Raw genomic sequence first — 27706 nt, forward strand, 5'->3', positions numbered from 1 at the left:
TAGTTACATCTGTATACCTAGCCACCACCATGTCAGGGATCTTAATGATTATGCTCAGGGTAAGCTGAAATAAGTAAGCTAGCCATGATATCGAAGAATCTTACTTTCTCCTCCATTCCAGTAAATTCATACTAAGATATTTTGCAATGAGGATAAGCCACAATTTTCCGTAACCATGGTAACGGCAGCGGGAAATTTGTGGAGAGTGGGAAAATCACGTACAATTTAGACGCTTATTCTGTCTTGCAGAAATTTTTTTAACATAGCTGTCTAGCCTTTGTTGCATGGCAGACATGTAAAGTGGTAGTCAAACTAGTCCCACACGCAGAAGATCATTTCTTGTGTACTTGTATTTTCCGATTTGTATGAAATGTAACTTAAAGTTGTTAATAATTGTTACAGATGGGTAAAACTAATATTTCCCACCTGTTGACTGAGAATGGAAAAGTGTATGCAGAGCTCACTGTTACTAGATTAGATGAAAACTTGTTTCTCTTGATCACTGGCTCTGGATCAGAAATACACGATCTCAGGTATGGATTACTTTCATTTTTTATTCTTTTTTTTCTACACACAAATATTTTATCCCCTTCATTAATTTCGACGTTAATTCGTCTACAAGATATTTTGAACTAAAAAACGATCACCTTAAGATAAAAATTATTTTTCAGATTGCATCTATATTCTTAAAAAATGATCTGAAATCAATTTTAAACAAGAAATAAGAAAACTTACCAGCACAACTGCAACTTGTCCAATAAATACTAAAAATCCCATTCCTATTTTGAAAGGTGAAAAAAAAACATATAGCTTGCATGTTATTGATTGCAAAATTAGGTAGGTACTTTATTTACGTCGCACTAGAGCTGCACAATGGGCTATTGGCGATGATCTGGGAAACATCCCAGAGGATGATCTGAAGACATGCCATCGCGCTTTTGATCCTCTGCAGAGGGGATGGCTCCCCTGCTTTGGTAGCCCGACGGCCTGCGCTTGAAATCGAGCACTTTACGGTAGAACAGTTTAACGAGCCGATACTACGCACCCTCGGTCCCTACACAGGCTGATCAAAGCAGGCCCACTGACCGCAGCCAGTGATGCTTGACTTCGGTGTAATACTGGGAATCGTCTCTTAGAGATCAGACTACTGCGGGACTGCACAATTAGAGATAGTTTTCTATAGATAGAGGAATATATATATACTTAAGTAATGGATGCATATCCTGTTTGAGTAATCACGTATCGTATTTGAGATTCGAAATACACACTATAATGTAGAGTGGTATGAATACTGCGTGATTAATACAGCAGATTCTAATTTAACCATGATTATATCATCCAGCCGGGATCATCAAAGGATATAATGTGAATGGTGGAATATGCGAGTAGACAGCATTATTCTCAACCCTTCCTACCGTATTAAAGTTGTCCTTCAAATCATGAGTTTAATTTTTCTTCTTTGAAGAAAATGAAGAGAATAGAAGTTAAAGTTCCACGATGACATTACCTACTACATTGGGGTTGGTGTTACGCACTGGCCCCTTTCACTTCCTCGTCGTTTTTGTTCGTTTGTCATACGTTCATTCATCCACAGATCGCAATTTTGACCTGAACCAGAGAACGATCAATCTCCAATTCAGTACCCTAGAGGTATAACTTGTTATGGGAGCATGGATGACTTTGTGACCCAACAGATTTAGCGTGCACCAGTCACCATTAAATACACGGGGAATCTTCGGCCTGCTGGATTCGAACTCCCGTTCTCACGAACGGGAATGCAGGACTATGCCAACCAGGCTATCACGGCCTTTACTTTTTGGTAATCAGGATGTTCGAGTTCAGAGATACAAATAAGAATAAGATTGTCAAGTTTTTCGAGCTGAAAATACCTTTTACCCATCGAGTTTCTTTCACATTTCCGAATTCGCACCCGCGTAATTTTTACATTCACTGTCATTTTAGCATGCTCGTACTTCTTTGATGCGTGAAAACATTGATGTCCATTGGGAGTTGTTTCACCAAAACACAAAAGTTCACAGTTGGTTCATTTCACAGTTCTAAACATTTTGTTTGCAGGTACTTAGAAGAGAAAGCTCGAACCTGGAAGAGTGACGTCCGATTCGAGAATGTGACTGATGAGGTAGCCTGTTTGAGCGTAGCCGGTCCTCTCTCCAGACAAGTTCTGCAGAAGCTCACAAGTGTGAATATGGAAGATTTTCCATTCTTGGCGACGAGGGAGATGCAAATTGGTGGGATTCGAGTAACAGCAATAAGGATTTCATACACAGGTATGCATTTTAAAATCTGTGTGCACTATTAAAAATGGAAATTTAAATTCCTTGAAATGTTTTTATTTTTGACGAAACAGTTTCAAATTGTTGTTGTTGTTGTATTTCATTTACGTCGTACTAGAGCTGAACAATAGGCTATTGGGGACGGTCTGGGAAACATCCCTGAGGATGATCCGAAGACATGCTATCACAATTTTGATCCTCTGCAGAGGGGGTGGCACCCTCGCTTCTGTAGCCCGACGACCTGCACGCGAAGTCGAGCAATTTATGGTAGAACAGTTTAACGAGACTAATACAGCTCACCCTCGGTCCTTAAGCAGACTGATCCAAGTGGTCACCGCACACTGACCGCAGCCAATGATGCTCGACTTCTGTGATCTGCTGGGAACCGTGTCTTAACGATCAGTCCACTGGGGGACGAAACAGTTTCAAGAGAAATGCTTCGAATGTATATTTTGTCAGATTTAGGTAGGTAGGTATTTTATTTACGTCGCACTAGAGCTGCACAATGGGCTAATGGCGACTGTCTTGGGAACATCCTTGAGGATGATCCGAAGACATGCCATCGCCATTATGATCCTCTGTTTTTACAGCCCGACGACCTGCGAGCACTTTACGGTAGAACAGTTAAACGAGGACCGATACTGCGCACCCTCGGTTTATACACAGGCTGATCAAAGTAGTCACCCACCCGCTTTCTGAACGTAGTCAGTGGTGCTTTACTTCGGTGTTCTACTGGAAACCGTGTCTTTACGATCAGTCCATTGCGGGATGTCAGATTTAGGAAATTACGACTTCCGTTTGCTAATTTATATAAAATTCGTCAAAAACATTAGGCTTATGCAATATATTGTTTGACAAACTTTAGCAAAAAATGCAACATAAAATAAAAGGAGTATTAGCAATTGAGTACTCATATATTGCCAAGAATCAAACCTGTCGAATGATCATGTTCTTTATGGTCACCATCATACAACATTTTCCATTACGCGATAATGGTTTTTGATATGCCAGCAAACTTCCATCATTCCATGATGGAAAATGCTACTTCAATGCTATGATGGTTAACCATCAATAGAACCTTGACTCTCATAGACCAACAATCCATGAGGGTTCCAACTATACCTTTCCATAATGGTTTAATGGGAACTCTTGTTGGTTCTCATTAATATACCATGTGAACAATTTTTTTTTAAAGGTTGGATCATTATAAATCAGTCCGAATTCCTACATAGGGATCGATGGTGATTTTTCATGAACGTTCCAACATATGATTTCAAAGATACAATGATGGAAATTCGTGATGGTTCAACGTGAACAAACAATTAAAACAAGTTGCTCTTCTTATGTTGGACCATCACCGAATTCCTACATTGATGTGATGGTTACTTATGTTGGTTACTATAAAAAAATATAATGATTCGTGATGGAATTTTTGATGATTACCATCAAGATTACGTTGGTTCATCAATGGAAAACCATCCAAAAATGTGACTTGAGAAGGAATGCTTTTAGAATAACTGAGGTAATAAAAAGGAAGGAAGCGTTTAACATATCCTACGCTTATTTTGAATGGATAAAAATATACCATTTCTAAAAAGCATAATCTTTCAAATCTAAAAAGCATAATCAATCTAATCTTACATAGCCAACACAGTTTGGCTTTGTAAAATCTTTTAAGACATTCGCTGTCAAAAGATTGTTTGTACCTGCTGGGTTTTAATCTAATGTCTTTGACAGGTGAATTGGGATGGGAGTTGTACCACAATTCTGAAGATACTGCCCAACTATATGAATCCCTACTGGAATCTGGAGAGGAATTTGGGATCGGAGATTTCGGTACTTATGCCTTAAATTCATTGAGGTTGGAAAAAGGATTTCGGATGTGGGGAGCGGAGGTAAGATGCCTTCCATTGGTAGTGACAAATTTACTCTTTGCCTTGAATTTAATGAGCAGGCTAATTATAAAACAAGTAATATATACAAGGGGTGATCAAATGAAAAGGTACGAAACGACGTAAAAACGTAACAGTTAAATATTTACATATTCCGCCATGGGAGAACGTAGCGAGACATATCGGGATGCGATTGGAGTCTTTGACGGGGGTCGGAGCAAGCGCGGGCGCCCGCATGCGCAGGAGAGAGCAGAGGCTCTTATCAAAATCAGCGTCCAAATGATGCGGCAGTCCGTATGAGGAACAGAAACTCGAGCACAGAAAAACCATTAACTCCTATGTGTACTGTGAGACATTCCGACACCTACGCAGGTCCATCAAGAAGAAAAGACCAGGGGCTGCTCGCAGAGGGTGTGGTTCTGCTCCATGATCGCGTCCACACGTCTCAAGAGTCACACACATGGAACTAGCCAAGTTCAAGTGGGAGACGTTGGACCATCCGCCCTACAGTCCGGACATGTCATCCTGCGATTTCCATGTGTTTGGTCCACTGAAGAAAAGCCTAAAAGGGAAGCGCTTCAACTTGGACGACGTACTCAAGGACGCTGTGAAGGACTGGGTCTCGTCTCGGCCACAGGAATTCTGGGAACAAGGATTCCTGCGGCTTGTTCATTAGTGGGATCGTTGTGCTCAGGCCTATGGTGTATATTTTGAACAAAGTCTACATTTGTACCCACCATGTCGTTTCGTACCTTTTCATTTGATCACCCCTTGTATAAAAAAAAATTAAAGTCAAATCCTGCTTAGGTCAATAAAGAAACACTTAATTATAGTTACTTTTTATTAAATAATTAAAATTTTTCTCTCCCATATAAAACTAAAATAATTTCAAATTTAATTAATGAATTAATATTTTAAAAATCTGTTTTAACATCGAGTGTTATCCGCTACAAGTTTAAAAAAATATTTGAATTTAAGTAGATGAATAAAAAGTATTTTAACGATTGGAAATTTGAACAAGATATATCTATAGATATAAAAATCTCTTGTCACAGTTTTAGTGGTTAAACTCCTCCTAAACGGCTGGATCGATTTTGATGAAATTTTATATGTATATTCAGTAGGTATGAGAATAGGTTTATAACTAATTTTTTTTCCATTTTTTGGACAGATTTAACGTATATTTTAAATATATCTTTATTTAATCATATTCCAATCCAAACTAGACATAGAAACCTGATAAATCAAAAAGTAATATTCACGCACGTTGCAACAATTCACTTTAAACTCTAATACTTATGCTCGCCCTTAAAAGAAGAGCATCAAATATATTTGCAAGTATGTGAATAAAGGCAGTGATATGGCAGTATTTCGAGTTGAAAATACCAATGTGACCGCTTTTCCAGTGAATAACAGCGACGAAATAACGCTCTACCAAATTGGCCGGTACATCAGCTCCAGTGAAGCTGTTTGTCGCAACTTTGGATTCCCTATTCATGATCCTACCGTTAGTCATTTAGCCGTCCATCTTGAAAACGGTCAGCGCGTATATTTCACGAACGAGACAGCGATTGACAGAGCTATAAATCCACCAAGAACTACACTCACCGAATTTTTTTGAATTGTGTAATCGTGCGGATGCGTTTGATGCCTTTGCACAGACATTACTCTGTTCAGAAGTACCACACTATTTCACATGGGCTCAAACAAAAAGAAATGGACTTCCCGCAAGCAAGGCACACCGATGAAGGCCGTTGTCCCGGTTTATTCAAATCAAACGCCTTGGGGAGAGCATTTACAGTCAATCCAAGGCAGACTTAGTGCTTTTATCTTCGAATGTTGTTGGTTAATGTCACCGGCTCATTGTCATTTCAAGATATACGTAAAGTCGATGGACATCAGCATCCAACGTATAAAGATGCATGGCTTGCACTCGGCTTGCTGGAAGACGACAACCAGGTAGAATTTTATTTCTTTATTTCAATTAGTAGCAAAATGTATGCTTTCTATATATTCCTTGCATTTATAAACTTAATTTATTATCTTTTTGATCCACTACTATTTTTAAAAAAATTAAGCATATATATTAATATGTAATACTATTGTAGAAGTACGCATAAGCTTGATTTAAATACAGCGAATATTTCTGTCTAAAATTATAATTTAAATTCCGCTTAACTACCGCAGGGTAAAATCATCCTCAAAAGGATTAAAAGTTGGCAGGTTTGCAATAAGCAGTATCTCACTTCTCACGCAGTTTTCGGAAAAATTTCGGCCATTATTATTGTTTGTACATCGAACGCCGTTGTGACGTTTACAATTATCATTTCCGTGTAATTATTATTAATTTGCAGTGCTGTAAATATTAATAATAATTATTAATATTAAGAGTATTTCTACTGTATTATTCTGAAGGAAAAATATTGTGAAAGGTAGGTTAAGTAATAAAACATAAATAAACACTTTACTACTATGCTGTTTTTCATCATACGTTTACAAATATCATTTTACTATTTAAGTGTTATTCTCAAGTAAATTTTTATTAATTTATTAATCTGCAGAGCTGTCATTATTCATTCCTATTTTATAAATAATTGATACAATTATTGATTTTAAGAGTAATTCTGCTCTGTTATTTCAAAAGAGAAATATCATGAAAAGTATGTTAAATTAAAAAAGTGTGTGTGTACTTATGTATATGCGTTAGAAGTTATACTTTTTTGGCGTATGGAAAAAAATTTAAAATAATAAAAATGCTGTAATGATCAAATATAAATATTAAAATCAATCAAAAAGGTATTATTTAAGTAAAAATATATATTTTTAATTAATTCCATTCTATGGCTAACTTTATCCTGTCGTTTTCTGCGCGCGCAGCTCACAAAGTTTACTCTCATCCAAACGCTCCAAAAGAATTATAACTTAAATAAAATATAAATAAATACATAATACTTTTTTTCATCATTAAGTAATTTAATTTTTTTTAACAGCAAACAATGCCAAAACGACGTAGAGGGGCTTCTTTGGGCCGTAAAACATGTCAAGCTACATTCATGCAGAATGCAAGAGCCGAGAGAAACGCAGAACAAATCCAGCAAGACAATACTGATGCACGTGAGAGCATGGCACGATTGCATCAAGTAGAATCAGAAGATGCACGAGCTGACCGAAATGAAGAAAGAAGATTGGAACAAAGACGATCGCGCCGACTCACATTTAACAGACTAAGAGTAAATGAACAACAACGCCAACAGGCACATCGATCTTTTAACTCTCAGTCTTTCCTGCGCCTAGCATTCGAGTATGAGCCTAATGTTGAATATTATGCTCATTCAAAAGTCATAATTGGTGCTATGGACAAGGAATGCCTGCATTGCAATGCTCTTAAGTTCAAAAATGAGCCAGTCGGGATGTGTTGCTCATCAGGAAAGGTACAACTACATGTAATTGATACACCACCTGAACCATTAAAGGGTTTACTGTTTGGCACGAATCCAGATTCAAATGTGTTCCTGAAATCAATTCGGACATTCAATTCCTGTTTCCAAATGACATCATTCGGAGCAACAGAAATAGTTAAAAATAATACGGTATATGGTCAACAATTCAATTCAACATTTAAAGTCAAAGGTCAAATTTATCACAAAGTGGGCTCATTGCTGCCAATGCCAAACGAAGCGCATAAATTTTTGCAAATCTATTTCATGGGCGGCAAAGATGCGCGCGTAGACGCACGTTGTGAATACAATCACCTCAATTCATTTTTTGCCAAACGCATCGTTGGTGAGCTGGACGCTCTATTGAATGAGCACAATGAATTATTGAAAATATTCAAATCACACTTGCCTAAATTACAAAGTGATCATCACGCTATTGTCATCAGCCCTGATAAAACACCTGTTGGAGAGCATATTCGTAGATTCAATGCACCTGTTGTTGACGACGTTGCTGGAATCATGGTTGGCGATCGAACAACTGCACGACAAATCGTGATTCGTAGAAGAAATAATAATCTCCAGTTCATTGCTGAAACACACCGTTCATATGACGCTCTCCAATATCCGCTAATTTTTTGGAAGGGACAAGATGGATATTGCGTAAATATTAAACAACGTGATCCCGCAACAGGTACTTCATTCATTGTGGACTTGAACATTACTCATTTAACAAAGAACTTAATTAATTTCAATTTATCAAACTAAACTAATGTTAATTAATTTCAATTATATTTATTAATGATTTATAATTATTCATGAATTATTTATAATTGTATTTTTATTATTTATTTATAATTATATTTTTATTATTTATTTATAATTATATTTATTAGTATATATTATTACAGGAGCCGAAACAAACAAGAATGTTAGTGCGAAGGATTATTATGCGTATCAGTTGATGAATAGACGCGGTCAGGACAACATCATTCTACGATATCGTGAGCTTTGTCAACAATTCATGGTCGACATGTACGTGAAGATAGAGAGTGAACGACTACGATACTTGCGATATAATCAACAACAGCTGCGTGCTGAAGAATACATTCACTTGCGAGACGCTATTGTCAGCAGCGCCGATGCCGCCGAAATTGGTAACTCGGTCATTCTACCATCATCGTATATAGGCAGTCCACGTCATATGCAAGAATATATCCAGGATGCTCTGGCTTACGTGCGCGAGTACGGACGACCGTGTTTGTTTATCACGTTCACGTGTAATCCTAAATGGCCAGAGATTACATCATTGCTTTTTCCCGGCCAAAATGCAATACATCGTCATGACATTACAGCACGTGTATTCAGACAAAAGTTAAAGTCTTTAATAAGTTTCATTACGAAATTACAAGTATTTGGTCCTACACGTTGCTGGATGTATTCGGTTGAATGGCAAAAGAGGGGATTACCTCATGCGCACATTTTGATTTGGTTAATCAACAAAATACGTCCTGAAGAAATCTGCGGAAATTCCAAATCCGTCTACTGATCAATTGCTGTTTGATATTGTTACAGTTAACATGATTCATGGCCCATGCGGCAATTTTAATCGTTTATCGCCGTGTATGGCAAATGGAAAATGTACCAAAGGGTTTCCTAAAAATTTCACTAACGATACGATCACAAATGTTGACGGATATCCAATATATCGTCGAAGAAATTCCGATAATGGCGGACAATCGTTTATTAAAAATATCAGCAACATCGACATTGACATTGACAATCGTTGGGTGGTGCCTTATTCACCTCTACTGAGCAAAACATTCCAAGCTCATATTAATGTAGAGTTTTGTAGTTCAGTGAAGAGCATCAAATATATTTGCAAGTATGTGAATAAAGGCAGTGATATGGCAGTATTTCGAGTTGAAAATACCAATGTGACTGCCCCTCCAGTGAATAACAACGATGAAATAACGCTGTACCAAATTGGCCGGTACATCAGCTCCAATGAAGCAGTTTGGCGTATCTTTGGTTTCCCAATTCATGAACGGGATCCAACCGTTATTCATTTAGCCGTCCATCTTGAAAACGGTCAGCGCGTATATTTCACGAACGAGACAGCGATTGACAGAGCTATAAATCCACCAAGAACTACACTCACCGAATTTTTTGAATTGTGTAATCGTGCTGATGCTTTTGGTGCTTTTGCACGTACATTACTTTACTCAGAAGTACCACACTATTTCATATGGTCTCAAACAAAAAAAATGGATACCCCGCAAACAAGGCACACCGGTTGAAGCATGTCCCGGTTTATTCAAATCAAACGCCTTGGGGATAGTATTTACAGTCAATCCAAGGCAGACTGAGTGCTTTTATCTTCGACTGTTGTTGGTTAATGTCACCGGCTCATTGTCATTTCGCGATATACGTAAAGTCGATGGGCATCAGCATCCAACGTATAAAGATGCATGCCTTGCACTCGGCTTGCTGGAAGATGACAACCAGTGGGAATGTATGCTTGCTGAAGCAGCATTGAACTGTACTGCTAAGCAAATTCGTGTACTATTCGCTATAGTATTAACTACATGTTTCCCGGGCAGAATAGAAACTTTATGGGATAATCACAAAGATTCGATGACTGATGATATACTGTATCACCATCGCACACGTTGTAACGATCTAACGATAGCATTCAGCGATGCTATGTACAATGAAGCACTGATTGCTATTGAGGATCTTTGCATTACTATTGCCAACTTGCCTCTCAGTCCTTTCGGTATGCTTTCGCCAAATCGAAGTGCATCTGATTTTTTAAACAATGACATGAATCGTGAACTTCATTACAATACAGTAGAAATGGCAGCTATTGTGACTCGCAATGTTCCACTGATGAATGAGGAACAAAGGAACATATATGACCGCATTATGCTCGCAGTTTCGGCAGGTCAAGGTGGATTTTTTTTTTGGAAGCACCAGGTGGAACTGGCAAAACATTTACTATTTCGCTAATTCTCGCTGAAATACGATCAAATAATGGCATCGCGTTGGCCGTTGCATCATCTGGCATTGCGGCAACTTTATTGGATGGAGGCAGAACAGCTCATTCAGTATTTAAGCTGCCACTAAATATTCAAAACAACCCAGATGCAGTGTGCAACATAAAAAAGCAATCGTCTATGGCCACAGTGTTGAAACACTGTAAAATTATCATCTGGGATGAATGCACAATGGCTCACAAACATTCGCTTGAGGCGTTGAATAGGACATTGAAAGATATAAAGAACAATGACAAATTATTTGGCGGCACTCTGCTACTCCTTTCAGGTGATTTCAGGCAAACACTTCCCGTCATTCCGCGTTCAACGTACGCTGATGAGATCAATGCTTGCTTGAAATCATCTCCACTGTGGTATAATGTTGAAAAAGTTCAACTAACAGTAAATATGCGAGTCCAAATGCTTCAGGATCCATCTGCTGAAACATTCTCAAAACAATTGCTAGATATCGGTGATGGAAAAGTTACCAAGGATGAGACAGGATGCATAAAATTACCGGAGGATTTCTGCACAATCATTGATTCAAAAGATGCTCTCATTAACCTTATATTTCCCGATTTACACACGCAATACATTAATCATGAGTGGCTTGCAGAAAGGGCGATTTTAGCAGCAAAAAATGTGGACGTCAACGAATTGAATCTGAAAATACAACAGTTATTGCCAGGTAACATGGTGACATACAAATCCGTTGATGCAGTTTGCGATCCTATGGAAGCTGCATATTTTCCAACAGAGTTTTTAAATTCATTGGATTTACCAGGCATGCCACCGCATAATTTAGTACTTAAAGTTGGATCTCCTGTTATTTTGCTTCGTAATTTGAACCCACCACAGCTGTGCAACGGCACGCGATTGATCGTTAAAAAATTAATGAACAACGTTATCGAAGTCATTATTTTAAATGGAAAATTCCGGGGTGAAAGTGTATTACTTCCACGAATCCCTATTATACCCACAGATGTGCCAATTCAATTTAAACGCATTCAATTCCCCATTAGATTGGCATTTGCAATGACTATTAATAAATCTCAAGGCCAAACAATGTCTGTTTGTGGCTTAGATTTGAGCACACCATGTTTTTCACACGGACAATTATACGTGGCATGCTCTCGAGTGGGTAAACCATCCAGTTTATTTGTGTTAGCAAAAGACGGAATGACAAAAAATATTGTACACTCCATTGCACTAAGAGATTAATATTGTTTACTAATATTTTCAGAATTAGTTGTATATATAATTTATAAAAAAAAGTTACAATAAATTTAAATAATTATTATTTGGTGTGTTGTTATTTTCACCTTCCGTCATCGTTCACAGCGCTCCATGCCACTGCCACTCACATACCACATACGCACACACTTACAATAAATAAGATATATTTTCATACTCTAGAAATAAATCATATGGCAAAACAACGTTTGCCGGGTCAGCTAGTAAATATATATATATAGAGAGAGTGTGAACTAAGAACTAACAGTAGGAATGTTAAAAAACAAACAAACAGGCGTTTAGTATTAGACAACTGTAAAAGTATAAATTTGGAGACGTGGACCACATGTGCTACCACGTAATTTTCTTTATTGAATGTATCTGACACAGCAAATATGAAATAATTAAATGTGCGCAATAAACTAATTTTTTTTTGTTGTTCAAATAGAATGAAACCAGGGCTCGAAAAACAGCCCGTCCTCGACGGTCAAAAATTCTCCGCGGACAACGAATTTCTCGAATCCGACGTGACGGCCATTTTCTCGTTAATGTTCGTGATACATTTTCAATTTTTGTTATCTTACAAGAGTCTTGTAAGTTACAAGGCAGCAAAATGACCCACAATACAGCAACATACTGCGCATATATTGATGTTTTCTCTGTCTGGGAGTACTGCAGCGGTTGAAAGGGGCTTTTCAGCAATGAGCTTACAAAAAAAACACAATACGTACTGGTCTTAAACAAGAAGCTTTAATAGCAATTATGAACATCTACCTAAATGGAAAACCCCTTTCAGATTTCTGTTCAGAAACCTCTGTAAATCATTGGCTTGATTGTGGAACTGGCAAACGTCATATTTGATTCATTTAAAAAACGCAGTACCCTCGGATAACTTGACCCTTGTCATTTAAATTATTTCATAAAAAAAATACTAGGTTACTATTAGTAACCTAGTATTTCCTTTATTACTGTATAATGTAATCCTAGTAACGACTAATTCATAGTGCAATTTATATAAATGCTTGCAATAAATAGGAGAAAATTATATTTTTATTTATTTAAAAGCGACGGTTAGTTTCAACGGAGAACGGGTGCATTGTTGGACAAGCCGTCCTCGGGGACGGGTAAAATTTCTGAGTTTTTTCGAGCCCTGAATGAAACTATTTGTTGGCACTTTAACTGATCTTCCTAGTTAACATGCTGATTAGCTAGATAATCAGTAGAATAAGTGAATTCTTAACTTTAACGGCGACATTACAAACTCAGATACTCTGGCCGACAAAATTGGAAGACATTTTCCCAAATATACCAAAAAATACTGAATATAAATAAATGAAATTCGGTATGGATATAGCTTATTCCATGATAATAAAGTATGCAAAACAAAAATGAAAGTGCCATTCACTGGCAACACCTATTGCCAATAAATCCAATGTAGTCTGAACTTATGGATAAAAGATGACAATAAAAGTGAGGCTTGTACAGTGTGTTTTGCCTCTAGTATGGTGTATGGTCACCCCTGACAGACAGCATGCATGCTGTTAATAAGGGAGTTAAGGAGGACTTGTGGAACCCTCCCATTCTTCCACCAGAGCAATTTTTAACTCCAGAATGGTTCTGGGGGGAGGTTGGCGCATCGCAATAGCTCTCCTAAGCATGTTCAATAGGATTGAGGTCAGGGGATTTGGCTGGCCAATCCATTCGTTGAATATCTTCGCTTTCCAGATACTCATCAACCATGAGAGCCCTATGTGGTCGCACATTGTCGTCGATAAAAATGAACTCAGGTCCAACACCTCCCCTGAAAAGACGCACATAGGGCTCTAGGACCTCCTGCCTGTACATCTGGGCGTTCACGGAACCATTGTCAAACGCATGGGGCGGTGCGCGAGTATCTTGCATGATTCCTGCCCAAACCATGAGTCCTCAACTAGCATAATGGCCCCTTTCGATAATGTTGCTGGGATGGTATCGGGTTCCAGGTTCCCTCCATATCAATAACCGCCCAGAAATAGCGTCGTAGAAATGTGCGAAAATGCTTTCCATCTCTTAATATTGTCCACCAGTGTATTATCAATTTTAATCCTAATTCCTTGCGGTTTTAAATGAACTAAAAAAGTGGTCATCTCCATAGTAAATGATTCAATTTTAATTGCAGATGAATATGGATACAAATCCCTTTGAAGCGGGACTTCACAGTTTCATTGACATGAAGAAAAAAGATTTCATAGGAAAAGCTAGTTTGGAAAACATTTTACGAAATGGATTAGAAAAGAAGTTGGTCTACCTGAAAGTGGACACCGCGGACATTGATCCAGAGGGCAACGAAAGCGTCCATTGCTCAAACAAGGTAAGCCATTACCAAATCATAATCAAACCATTCAGTAAAATATTATAAACTTAATATTATACAAAGTGTCCCGTAAAACTTCTAAGGGAGGTAGGGCATATGACCAGAAATATCATCTTACGGTGAGTTTCCCTATTATGTTCGTGCACTTTAGAACCTTTACTATTAATTATGGGGATAGAGCACTCACCTTCCGATAAGGTTAGCCAGGTTCGAATCCTAGCAATGGCTGGTCGATACGAATTTCGCATCCGGCTTGCGCAGACCACAGCGCTGACGTAAAATATCCTCAGTGGTAGACGGATCATGGGTTAGAGTCCTCTTCTCGTCAGGCAATCAGTGGGAGTTTTCTGTGGTTTTCCTCTCCATGTAACGGAAATGCGGGTTAGTTCCATCAAAAATTTCTCCATGAAGGCGAATTTCTCTCAATATTTGATCCAGGAGTTCCCTTGTTTTCTAGATTGAATTCAAAATTACAAGGAGACAGAGTTGAACATGAGTAGTCATAAACCTAAAAAAATTGGGTCGACTGTTCAACGACGGTTATAAGATATTAGTTATGTATAATACCTTAATATCATGCTTTCTGACTGCCGAAAATTGAATTTAAATAGCATCAGAAATCACTGTTCAAAGGCACACAAACAATACATTTATAATTGGGAAGCGCCCCTTGCAGCGCACGATGATATTTCCGATCTTTGTTGCTATGCAACTCTTAACTGCTTCCCTTACATATATTTTTGAAAAAAAAAAATTCAAAAAATTAACATATTTTTTTATTTAAGTAATAAGTATAAGAAACTAAAGCAAAACATAATATAGAAGTTTTAAGCTGAATTTTTATATGTTTTTATGGGTAAAAATTATTTAATTTACCTTCAGTTTACTATCCGGAGTAATCTCGGGCAAAAGAAAATAGTTAAATATTAGTCTTTGCATGTGATTTTTTAAAACAAGGAACAACACAAAATGAAAATTTCCAAACACTAGTGAAATGATATGCCATTTTTTAAAATTCTTTTTTTTTCTATGTAAATTCAGTAAACATCGTATAGGCAAGCGCATACGGTACCACAATCCAACGGCAAAACTCCCAAACAAAATTTGGCAAATTTCCAAACAGCAGATTATGATTTGTTTGCTTCCAGCCGAGTAAAAACGTGATAAAACAAAACAAACTGACAAATTCTGCTACACCCGAGTTTCCTCGAGATAATAAATATTTGCAATATGTACACACCCCCCGAGTTAACTCGGAATAATGAGGGAATCGGTTAATGCGTATGATGTGCTCTACTTCCCTAGGATTTTGTATCAACATTTAAGGGTCACCTTGTAGATAGTTTGTCTAAAGTAAGAACTCCCCTAGCCATTCTTCTGGACCCACGGCGGTGACTATGGTAACGAGGTATATCTATTTCAAAGAGGGGTGTGGGGTCATTGTTTAGGACAGGTTTTGACTCGGGGTCGGTGAGAGTAAGGGAATCTTTTTCTTCGGTCTATCGCGTTAGCCCTAGACTGAAGAGAAACTATACCCTCCCTGACATGCGCTATTCTTGTTTCCATAACAGCAGACGGCCTCAGACTTTGTGGCGGGGGGAGTTCTTACCATAGACAAACTATACTACATAAATAGAATAGGCGTCTCAAGATTACCCTCTCACAAAGCATGCTTTTGGCAAATTTTGCATTACCCCCCGGCAAGTTTATTCCGACTTCTTATTGAAAAGTACTGCTGTGGGGGAAAAAGAACAAGACTCACCGAAACCATAGTAACGGAAAGGGAGAAATGTGTGGAGAGTGGGAAAAATCACATAGCATTGAGACACCTATTCTACTTGCAAAGAGTATAATAATATTGAATTCATGGATTTTTGTCCATACAGGACTGAAACGCTTATTTTTATATTAGATTGTAGGCAATACAACATCAGGTTCATTTGGATACACTGTCGATCATAGTTTGGCTTTCGCCTATCTACCTCCGTTTTTAGCTGTTCCGGGAACAGAAGTCGAAGTGGAACTGCTTGGACAACTATACCCAGCAAAAGTATTAAAGAATCCCCCAGTGCAGATCGAATCACTCAGAAGGCATAAAACCCCTGTTTCATAACCCTTTGACTTACACGCTGATCAACTTATTCGGGCTGTTTTAAAGTAACCCAGTGTATTAAATGTGGTTGTATGCATAGAAGAGGATGGAACAATTTTTACAAGCGACTTTCATCAAATGAAAAGTGAGAATTCACTTTGTTTCATGCATCTTTTTCAATGTTTTTCTTCTGTTTTTTCTGCTTTTTTTAAAAATAAAAATAGAATTTTATTAGTTTTTAGAATTTTATTAATGGGTAATATTTGAACAGTACATTATTTTATCAAAGACATGTTTTCTGTTTATTCTTTTTTAAAAAAAAGCAGCGTTGTAATAAAAACTTTTCTAAGACACTACAAGAAAAAAGTAATAAAACCTTTTTCATATAAAATCACTTTTTTTTTTATTTAAGTAACAACTAATTAGGTTTCTGCAACTGAACCATAATCAGTGGAGATATATATATATATATATATATATATATATATATATATATATATATATATATATATATATATATATATATATATATATATATATATATATATATATATATATATATCAGTGAAAGTTTCTTAATTTTAAAATAACTAAACTTAAAACCTTTACCTATTTGACAGCGAAGGAATTATTAAGTAGTCACATGAAAAATTTCTTTAAAAAAAAACCCCCTCTATTCTTAAGTTTATTGATAAAAACAGATTAGAGAATATTAACTTTTTAATCCCTATAATGAGAAATCTTGATTTTCTAAAGTTTATTGATAAAATAGATTAAAAAATGTTTCCTGTAAAATCTCACTATTTTGATTAATGGAATTAAGCAATTAAGCCTGCGGTATAGATAAATTCAGCTTTTTATAAAAGCTATCTATCGGTAGTTCACACAATTCCTTATAATAAAAAAAATATTCAGTTTCATCAGATATTGTAAAGTCAGTTTAAAATATGCCCAAAAAGAAAGTTCCCTTTGAAATATTGTTAAAATAAGGTTTAATAGCATAAGAAATAGAAACACGTGTACCTTACATACTTCTGAAAGTTATCTGATGATCAAATTGTGTTATCAACTGAAACTGACGGAAAAAAACAGAATTAAGAAAAATATATAAGAGTACTCTTGGAATAATGTAAGCATGCAGTACATTTTTAAATTGTACTTATATAACATTAGAATTTAAAGAAAAACATATTGAATATATTTTTTATAACAATCTATGTACAGCCAAAATGCTTTTTTTTCTCAGAAAAACCTTCATTATCTTCCAGAAGTCATAGATGTCACATTTCAATCCCATTGCAAATTAATGTGTTATATAATTCATTTGTAAGTAAGTAGTACATTTTTAAATTGTACTTGTATAACATTAGAATTCAAAGAAAAATATATTGCGTTTCCAAAATGTGTTGGACTTTGACATATCCCTCGACCACAATATATTTATGCGACCCTCGAAATATTATTGCAAACGAGGTTTTACTGTATACAAGGGAGCTAAAATGTGGCTTCTACAATTAAAAATTGATGTAATTCAAATAAACATTGATACCATTAAAATATAAAAATAAGTTTATTTCACCGTTTAATTTATTTCAACAAATATCACCGTTTTTTTTCAAATAGCACTGTAAAGCATAAATAATCACATTTAGAGAGCTCACTAAATAGTTTTCAATCCAATACTGAAAGAAAAAACAACAAAATATTAACCAGACCATTGGAGTCGGTAACTGAAATCTAACCACAGACTTTTCTGACCACTGCTCTATTAAAAGTTTCATCACAATATTAATACTATGTAACTGTTTACTTAAAATAAGTTTTTTTTATATATGGCAAGGAATTTTTGAAAGACAAGGTGTATAATTTAAAATTAAATTTTATATTCTTACATAATATATATATATATAAGTTCAAAATGATGAAAAAAATTATAGAATGATGAAAAGAGAAGAAAATTATTAAAATAAAATTCTCTTTTTTTTACAGGATTTTTATTAAAAAAGTTTACTTTTTAAAAAAAAATTATTTTAATTTTCTTCTTCGCTTTCCATTATTCTGTAATTGTTTCCATGTTTCCTCAAGTTTTTGAACTTATTTAATGAATTTGATATACTTGCAGCTTATGCACGGTAAATAAAAGTTATTAATTTTCTCTCTTTTAATTTATTTTGTGCTATCTATACATATATATATATATATAATGTACTGTACACAAAAGAAAATGGACCACCCTAAATAACTTTTGATTTAAGGATGGGGTGTTCACGTTTTAGGATTCATAATTGTTTAAGGGGATGGTCTCATATATGCTAATTAATAAGTGCAGATGATATTTTCAGTTACGAAATCAGACACAAAAGGTATAGCGAATAAGCAAAAAGTAAAATTAACATTAAGGGGTCAAAACTTTGGACCACTCTCTAGACCAAATTATTTTGACCATATTTCCGAGATTGCGGCTACTTGCTATATTTTGGGGTTCAGAAATCTGAATCCATTAAAAAAAAATGGTATGTTTATTCAGAGAAAGTATGTTTGTGTGTTTTATTTCATAACTTAAAACATCGTCAGCTCTTATTAATTAGCATATTTGAGGCTACCCCCTCGAGCCATTAAGTTTGAGTCCTAGAACGTGAAAATCCTATCATTAGAACAAAAGTTATACAGGGTGATCTGTTTTTTTTGTACACTGTACATAATAATAATCAATATTGTGAATAAATTATGTGATAAGCAACAATTTAAATAATTCCCATTGAATTCACTTAAGTAGGATTTTAGTTCACATAATTATAAATATTTGCCTAAATAATTTTTTTTTTAATTCAGAAAGACTTAAATTTTTGGAAAAAAGATAACCAAAAGATTGATGACTCGGTGGAATCGGATTTGAAATCGTGGCAAAATACTGGCAGTACAGGTCAAAAAATAGGTTGTCCATTTGCATATTTCAGTAGAAGACCTTGGCCCACTTTGGACTGTTATAAATATGATGATAAGATAGACCTAACTTTTAGCAAACTGGAGTCTAAGGCAAGCAAATTTTTTCTTCTACTCTAAATCCTGCGGAAAGCATCACAGAGATATTTTAAATATTTTCTCCAATCTCCTTTTAGATCTCCTGTTTAAATGCATGAGAGAATCCACTTTCCTGGAATTGCATTCTGGTTGGGCGTAGAATGTGATATTGGGGTCCTTGTGGGAGGCATGGATGCTCTGATAGGAAGACCTAAACAAGTTTCAAAATTAATTAACATCTGACAAGCAATAACCAAGGAAATACTATCTTTTTTAAAAAATATCGTAGGCGAGCTTTTTATTCTGGATACAGCTCGAAATGCATATTTAAAAAAATGAACATAAACATTCAATTCTGTTTAGCAAACTTTTCTTACAAGTATTTCTTCTTTTAAGAAAACATAGAATAAACTAATGAATTCAAATAAATTTGCAATGTCTTGGCATAAATTTACATAAATCACTTTATAATTTTTTATGTAATCTATTTCATAAAAGATTTTAGAAGTCAATTAGATCAGCCAGATTTTTCAACAAAAAATAAGCACTTTTTAAGCACTCAAAAATTATTTTTAATCACTTTCCAAAAAAAATCATAATGAGATCTGTGCAGTAATAAAAAATATTTTTTCCTATCTTTTAAAGTTTTTAATTTATAAACAAAAAATCAAGAAAATTCAAAAACATTTTCAAAAATTTTACATAATTATGATAAAATAACTAGTTTTTGATAAATAAGGCAGAGAAAATTGTGGAATGGATTGGATTGAATGTAGAAGTTTTATGGCACAAGATCCAAAGGAGGATATGCTGCGCCAAACAATTTGTTGAGTTAGATTTAATGGTAAATTGCACACAATAGATTCATTGTTATAAAATAAATGAAACTAATAAAATAGTTCACCTCAAGACACGTATTTTCAAAAGTTCATAAAATCAATAAAAAGCGTAATTCTATAAAATACACAGAAAAGGTAAAATGGTTCATGGTTAGGGAATAAGAGTGAATAAAATCAGATAAAACAATTATATACAATGTAAAATACCAATAGCTAGCAGAAATGCGAAAATTTTAGGATGATGGATATCATCTAACAAATCCTTCATACATAAAATCGTGCTATTAAAAAAGATAAGACGATGTTGGTTAAAACAAGGACAAATGGTTAAAATGTGATGAACCGTAAGTAAAGTATTGCAAGAGTCGCATTTGGGAGGAGATTCTCCAAACAACAGATGAAGATGTGTGAGTCGAGTGTGGTCGATTCTGAGACGATTAAGCTTTACATCTGCATTACGTAAACGTAATACAGGTAAGGGGTCTATATATGGTTTGATTTTATGAAGTTTATTTTGAGTTTGAAGGTCCCATTGCTGTTGCCAAAGGGACCACATGAGCTGCCGAACATGTAGTTTAATGTCTGAGAATGGTACAGATATTGTTAGTTCAGAAGTTGCAGATCGTGCTGCAGAATCCGCCAACTCATTCCCTGGGATACCGACGTGACTCGGTATCCAGCAAAATGAAACATCAAATCCTTTCTTGTGAAGAGCGATTAATATATGATTAATGAAGCATGAGACTGGGTGAGTATCGTTGCAAAATTTTCTAACTGATTCAAAACGCTCCTACTATCGCAGTATATAAAATACTTTCGTTCGGAGCGTGAAGAAATCAGCCGCAATGCCAAAAGGATGGCAACAGCTTCCGCAGTGAAGATGGAACAAATATCTGGGATCTTGTAGCTATAAGTATCATCAGCGATGATAACACCACAGCCTACGTATCCCGCCGATTTTGATCCGTCAGTATATACAGGCACATACTCAAAATATTGGTGACGATGAGAATTGAATATTTGTTGATAAATGATGGATGCAACATTAGATTTGCTGTACAACTTAAAAAGGGAATAAAACTGATATTGTGCGATGATCCATGGTGGTATGAGAAGGTGATCTATTGATTGTGTTGGCATGTCACACTTGTCAAAAGTTCGTATGAGAGAGCGCACACGAGCATGAAATGGACGGACATATGAAGGTTTAGCGTCATACAATTGTCCTAAGCTTGATGGAAAGACATCATGTTTTAGAGGGTGAGATTTGCAGGATTTCACGCGATAGTAATAGGTTACAGACAATTGCATGCGAAGTAAGTCGAGAAAATTGTGGAAATCATGCATTTTTGTAATTTATGACAACAATCAAAGCAGCGAAAAAAAAAACTCTTTTTAAAAGAGAGTAAATTAAGCACTTTTTACAAACACCGAATAAAAAAAAACATGTTAATTAAAAATAAGCACCTTTAAGCACTTTTAAAAAATGCTACGCACCCTGTCAATAGTTGATTTTAATAAGTTGCCACAAGATCTAACAATTGTGCTAGTGTTTAACACAATAAGACAAAGTTAATGCAAAATTCTTTACTTAGATGTTAAATTTAAATTGAACATTAAAAAAGATATTTTTTTTTAAAAAGCTGTGCTCACTTTTGTTGCAAATACACATTTTGAGCAGTCTATTTCTTTAGCTATGCATTTCAAGCTATGTCAAGAATAAAAAGCTCACTGACAATCTTTTCTCTTTTTCCAAATCATGATTGGGTTTCTAATAGGCCTTTTAGTCATTACATACAGTCCTCATAAACTGATTGCTCCCACACACGATAAGGAGCATTTCAATGGTCAATAATATTGAATTCTTAACTCATAATATTGAACTCTATTTCTGAAGCACATACAAAAGTTAAAGACAATGAATCTCTTGATACCAAATCAAACAACCGAGAAAAGATACTAGCTATAAATTTTAAATTTGAATTAGACAATAAAACAACTTCTGATACAACACAAATTAAATTTATTTGATTAATCCCTGAAAATCTAAAACATAGTTGTGTCAATAATACAATTTAGTGTTTCAGGCATATTTTGTATCCTATTAATTTGATTTCAAAAACAACTTATGACTGAAAAAAAGGCTAATTATATTTGTATTTAAAAAAAAAGTTAAAAGGAAAACTTATTCTGCATATAAGTTTTAATTAAAAATCAGTAATTTTTATTAAACATATAAGAGTTACTACTAGCACTTTTTTGAAATTTATATTTGAGTAACATATCACAACAGCTTGAAAATCAACTTTACACAGGCATGGAGTAGTAAGGAGTATGAGCACTCTCATGCCATAGGACAAGATACTCATATCTTGCATACATCCAACTCTACTTAAAAACTTTTTCCCGTTTATTTGCATATAAGTTTTTGATCCAAAATCAGTAATCATTTCTTTAAATAAATAAAAACTACTAACAGTACTTTTTAAAAATTTATTTAAGAGTAATATGTGCTCTTCCAACAGCTTTACAGTTATAGAGTAGTAAAGGGTATGAGCACCCTCATCCCTTAAGACAAGATTCTCATATTTTACATAAATCCAACTCTACTTTGTTTAAAAACCCTTTGAATAACAACAGCAAAAACCCTCTAGCAAGGTTCTAGGCACTGCAGGGTGGAGAAATTTCGATTTATGAAAATAGTGCTGCATATTCAATCCGTTAATTCCACTTCCATGCAGATTACTATTAAAGAGTTAATATTAAATTTGAAACCAAACACAAATTTCTAATAAATATTGAAAAATGGACGGTAAAATAACATTAAACATTAACTTCATAAACTCAAATTTGTATTTTTTAAATTATATAAGTATATTTTGTTATGCTTATATAATTTATAAGTATATTTTGTTTTTGGAGTTTCTGGCCCTGGTCCCATAATGGTTTGCTTTTCATGTCATGTACTAAGTTATTTCATTTCAGGTTTCTCTTATCTTCATATGAATAGTAAAATTACTGATTTTTTTTATACCACATGACCCGTCGCGTGGGTTACCAAGGTGTCCTGCAGATAGACTTGTTCAGGGGTCTGCTGTGGTTAATAAGCTACCTGAACAATTGTTTTGTTATAATAAAATTTATAATATTAAATTTGAAATAATGAACATCTTGTCCATTTTTCATCTTTTATACTTTTAATTCAATTTTCTAGAACTTTAAATGAATGCTAATAAAAAATGCATTCCCTAAATGTTAGAATCAGATAGAAATTAATTTGAACGTCTAGCATATTTTTTTAAAGGTTTCTTTTTCTCTAAAAAAATAGAAGTTTCAAAGCATACTCTTGACAAATCTCATGATGGCCACAAAGATTGAGAAAAAATCTGTTTTTTTTCCCCCTTTGGTCTAATCAAATTTTTATAACTGGTAGCACAAAATATTTTCGTTAAACTTTCAGTTATGCTTTACTTTTATACACAATATATTACAAAACACTTATACTTGCTGTTAGAATTGAAAAATCCTGTAACAAATATTGCAAGATCAAATTCTTTGGGAAAAATTAAGGGACTATTTAAGAAACTTAAATTAATTTAGGAATTTTAGTCAAATTCCTTGACTGACTGTTACAGATTGATAAAATTTCATGTTCTATTACAAACCCTGAAACTGTACACAATTACAATTCAAGGGATAGATCTATATAAAAAGGTTTACCTCATACAAAGATAATACATTTTAAAGACAATTTGACAAAAACAGAAACTTACAAGAGATGAAATTCTCGAATGTTAAAATTTGTTTGAAAATCAGCATGGATAGCTTGCATGGAACTTCGAGCATGTTTATCTATAGCCCTGTCAGACTGATGGTGAGGGTATTCTGAAAATAAATAAATTTAACAATATTATTTTTTTTTAATTATCATTTAAATTTTATTTGCTTGTTAAAGAGGCAGTATCATGAAAAGTTGAAAACTTCAACAGGTTTTAAATTTTTCCCATGTTACTGAGAAAGAACAAAATATGGTAATTACTGAATTGTGTAGTGACATCGGCCAGAAAATTGTGTAGTTGAGTACGAAGTTGTCGAGCTTTCACCTCTTGGCTCACAATGGCCTGCTGAGGGATTGATTTTTTTTATACATATGGTACCATGAAGGTACAAAATATGACAAATGTCAACATTTTCCAGTGAGTAGGGGTAAGTAAATTAACAGCAAAGGTAGGGATTTTAATAATATACCATTTAGAAAAACATTAGTAAAAGGAATATCAAGCAAGTGTAAGCCAGCTTAACTATAATAATATATTAGCACGTGGAATGACAGACATTTGCCATTAACCTTAATAAAACATCAGTGAAGGAAATGTCATATTATAGCCCTTTACCTTAGGAAACAGTAGGGAATAACAGGCAGACTCCTGACTATAAAAATCCCTAGTGCAGGGATTACCAAACACTTGTGATTAAATACAATCTGCTACATTTCAGATTTTCAAGTTCATGACTAATTCCAAGAATTTTTCATGACTTCACGAAGTTACTATTTTCGCCGACAAAAACACAGCAATAAATTTAAAAAAACATTATAATAGCATTAATTGAAATGATAGGTATTACCAAAACTGTTACACTCTGCCTCTTCATATTTATGGATTTTAAAAAAAGACTAAAGAATGAGTTGAAGCAATAAAGAAGATGAAAAAAATGAAGTAAATAATTTTTCTTTCTTTCTTTCTGCATAATTACATTCTAAAGATACTTTTCTTGTTCATCGGAAAGGAAAAAAATACTCCTGATTTTTCTGTTCTCATTTCAAAATAAAAAAAATTTGCCACTGACTGGTTTGCTTCAGCTTGAATTTTAAATTGAGAAAATAAAAAATAAAAATTCTGAAATCACTGAAGTTTAAAAGATAATTTGCTCTAGAAATGATGTTCTGTCTTTCATTTTTTAAAAGAACACCAAATTTTTCAGAACATGATAAAAACCTTTTATATTTTAATAAAATATGACTGTCTGTGGGGATTTTGTTAGAAATTCAGATATTTGGAACACCATGAAATTGGGGGGGGGGGGTTCCATTTTAAAAATTAGATTTTTCGGCGACCTAAATTCATGACTTTCCATGATATTATTTAAAATATAGTTAAAAGTATGACATTTCATGACAAATTTTGATCAATACTGAAATTCATGACTTTCCAGGTGCATGGACACCCTGTAAATATGCATTTTAGATTCATTTAACAGAAAATATTACAATTTCCGTTACATATGCAAGAATTGTAGGCACTTTTGATTGATTTCGCAAAAAATTTTACATTTGTCACACAAACTACTGTCATAAACAATGTAACCAATTACATCTATAACAACATGTATGAAATATAGACATAGATTTTTAATGAATAGTAGAATGAAATAATATTGATTGTAAATTTAACTAAAATAAATTCATACCTTTTAATACTTTTTGTGAACTGTTATAAAGTAGCATATAAAAAGAAGAATCCATGTCATAGGAATTATCCTGAGAGATTTTCTCAGAACTGTATTCTATGTCTCGAAGGATGCTGAAGCCGCAGTTCCACTGAAACAACAAATCATCATAACAAATCAGAATTCAACTACCAACAGTACAGCTTTAGGTAAGAAATACAATAACACAGAAACATAAACAGATAGCATTTACGTAATTCAAATTAGCACAGTTTAAGAAGAAAAAAAAAGGAAGTAAAAGGTTAGGGCTGCCTGTAACTCATTGGGCTTTCCTTGCAGGAAGCCATCTCACACCACCAGAATGTGACAAGGAAGTGGATATTAGTATAAATTTTAAATTCAAAATTAAAAAGAAAAGGGAACAATAGTTAGTTAAAGGGGTACAAAGGATCAAGAGAAATAATAATTTTTTTTTAGTTATTGGATTTAGTTAAAAAATTTCTTTAAAAAAAGAAAGAAAAAGGTTAGGGCTGTCTGTAACTCATTGCGCATAAAAAAGAAGATATCACCCTGAATAACTTTTGTTCAAATCATGGCATTTTCACGTACTCTGCTATGCAATTGAAAAATCAATGTAAACGACAAAAAATTAAATATTTTGATTATTAGGTATTTGGCATCTTTATATGGTAAGCTATATACTGCAAAAAAAGAATTTTTAAAAATAAATTTTGTTTTATCAGTTTTTTGAAATTCTATTTTAGTATTCACAGCATTAGCAACAAAAGGAGAAAATGTGTCTATCCACTTCTCTTGGAACTTTAACTGTTTCTTCAATTGGACGGCAGTACTAAGTGGTTTCTGGGGGTAATTTCAAATGAGCTAATTAATTAGTGCTAACTATTAATTAAGTTACAAAATCAGACACAAGAAAGCACTTTCTCTGAATAAACATACCTTTTTTTTTTTTTACATATTTGGATTTCTGACCCTCAAAATAGGGAGAGTGAACAAAATTTCGGAAAAATTGGATTAAAAATTGGTGTGCTAGGAAGTTATATATATTTGGTCTAAAAAAACCAAGAACATGAGAAACTAAATATAACCATACTCTAACTGCGTAATCGACAAGAGAGAAATACTCAATTGCTAAGCAACCAAGCTTTGAAAATAAAAAAGAATGAAATAAAAACTGAAACTATTAGTCGTTTTTGTGTTAGCTCGGATTGAAAAAGTTTTTTTCTTAAAAATCTTGTTAAAGAGTTAATAGAAATATATTTTGAAGTTCCTAGGCTACAGATTTGTTTTTAGTTGACTTCTGTCCAAAAAGTAAAGATTACTTTTGCAGAAGATTGTTTTCAAAGATTATTTTCATCTCCTTTAAAAATAAAATTCGAATAGATTTATAAATTTTTTATAATTTTCTAAGTTTCTGTATTTGATTACAAGAATTTTTTTTAAAAATTTATATATTGTTTAAGTTGTGTTTAAATTTTTTAAATATGATGATTTTGTACTAAAACCAAGTTTTTCAAATTCAAATTTAAAATGATTGAAATATGTCTGTTTAAGAATATTGTATGATTCATTTTTTAAGAAATCGCATCTCTCTAGCAAATATGTGAGTTATGTGGTTATCTTAAGATAAAGCTAATTTGCAAATAGCATCCTGATGTTCTGCATGCTCAACAGTTATGATCACCAAATATTGCTGCAATAATTTCTTTGCTTCATTCTTTCTATTTCAAACTTATTTTAGGATTCTTATCAGCATTACATACATATATCTTATACAATAGTCTCCTTTTAAACAGAAGGTCCATCAGAAACTATAATAGTGGCAGCAAAATTAAGAAGATAAATGTATTTTATTACATTTACATTCACAAATCAATTTAAATGTATATATATTTTTATTGCTCAATTAGTTTCAAAAATATGAATAAAAACACAGAAAGTGAAATTAACATTAAGGGGTCAGAACTTTGGATTGCTCTCCTGACCTAACTATGGAGACCATATTTCCCAGATTGCAGCCACCCCTTATATTTTGAAGGTTAAG

At 34.1% G+C, this 27706-nt stretch overlaps 2 protein-coding genes across 4 annotated transcripts in view; one reads left to right on the forward strand and one right to left on the reverse strand.

Moving 5' to 3' along the window:
* The window catches only part of LOC107451370 (dimethylglycine dehydrogenase, mitochondrial), a 43822-nt gene extending 27252 nt beyond the window's left edge, over nucleotides 1-16570 (forward strand). For all 3 annotated transcript variants that reach the window (XM_043051058.3, XM_087164658.1, XM_087164657.1), the window contains 5 exons: nucleotides 403-533; nucleotides 2077-2288; nucleotides 4032-4189; nucleotides 14050-14241; nucleotides 16157-16570. In XM_043051058.3, coding sequence (XP_042906992.2) covers nucleotides 403-533; nucleotides 2077-2288; nucleotides 4032-4189; nucleotides 14050-14241; nucleotides 16157-16357 — 894 coding nt within the window. In that variant the 3' untranslated portion in view covers nucleotides 16358-16570. The remainder of the gene's footprint in view (nucleotides 1-402; nucleotides 534-2076; nucleotides 2289-4031; nucleotides 4190-14049; nucleotides 14242-16156) is intronic.
* Nucleotides 16571-17887: 1317 nt separating this feature from the next.
* HPS4 (Hermansky-Pudlak syndrome 4 protein) overlaps nucleotides 17888-27706 on the reverse strand; it is a 99701-nt gene continuing 89882 nt past the window's right edge. Inside the window, exons 9-11 of the mRNA XM_071185375.2 lie at nucleotides 25666-25795; nucleotides 23970-24081; nucleotides 17888-19568 (exon numbers count right to left, since the gene is read on the reverse strand). Of these exons, the coding sequence (XP_071041476.2) occupies nucleotides 19415-19568; nucleotides 23970-24081; nucleotides 25666-25795 (396 nt within the window). The 3' untranslated portion in view covers nucleotides 17888-19414. The remainder of the gene's footprint in view (nucleotides 19569-23969; nucleotides 24082-25665; nucleotides 25796-27706) is intronic.

This window comes from Parasteatoda tepidariorum, chromosome 5, assembly GCF_982258835.1.
Source record: "Parasteatoda tepidariorum strain Cologne lab strain chromosome 5, Ptep-v5.0, whole genome shotgun sequence".
Classification (NCBI taxonomy): domain Eukaryota; kingdom Metazoa; phylum Arthropoda; class Arachnida; order Araneae; family Theridiidae; genus Parasteatoda; species Parasteatoda tepidariorum.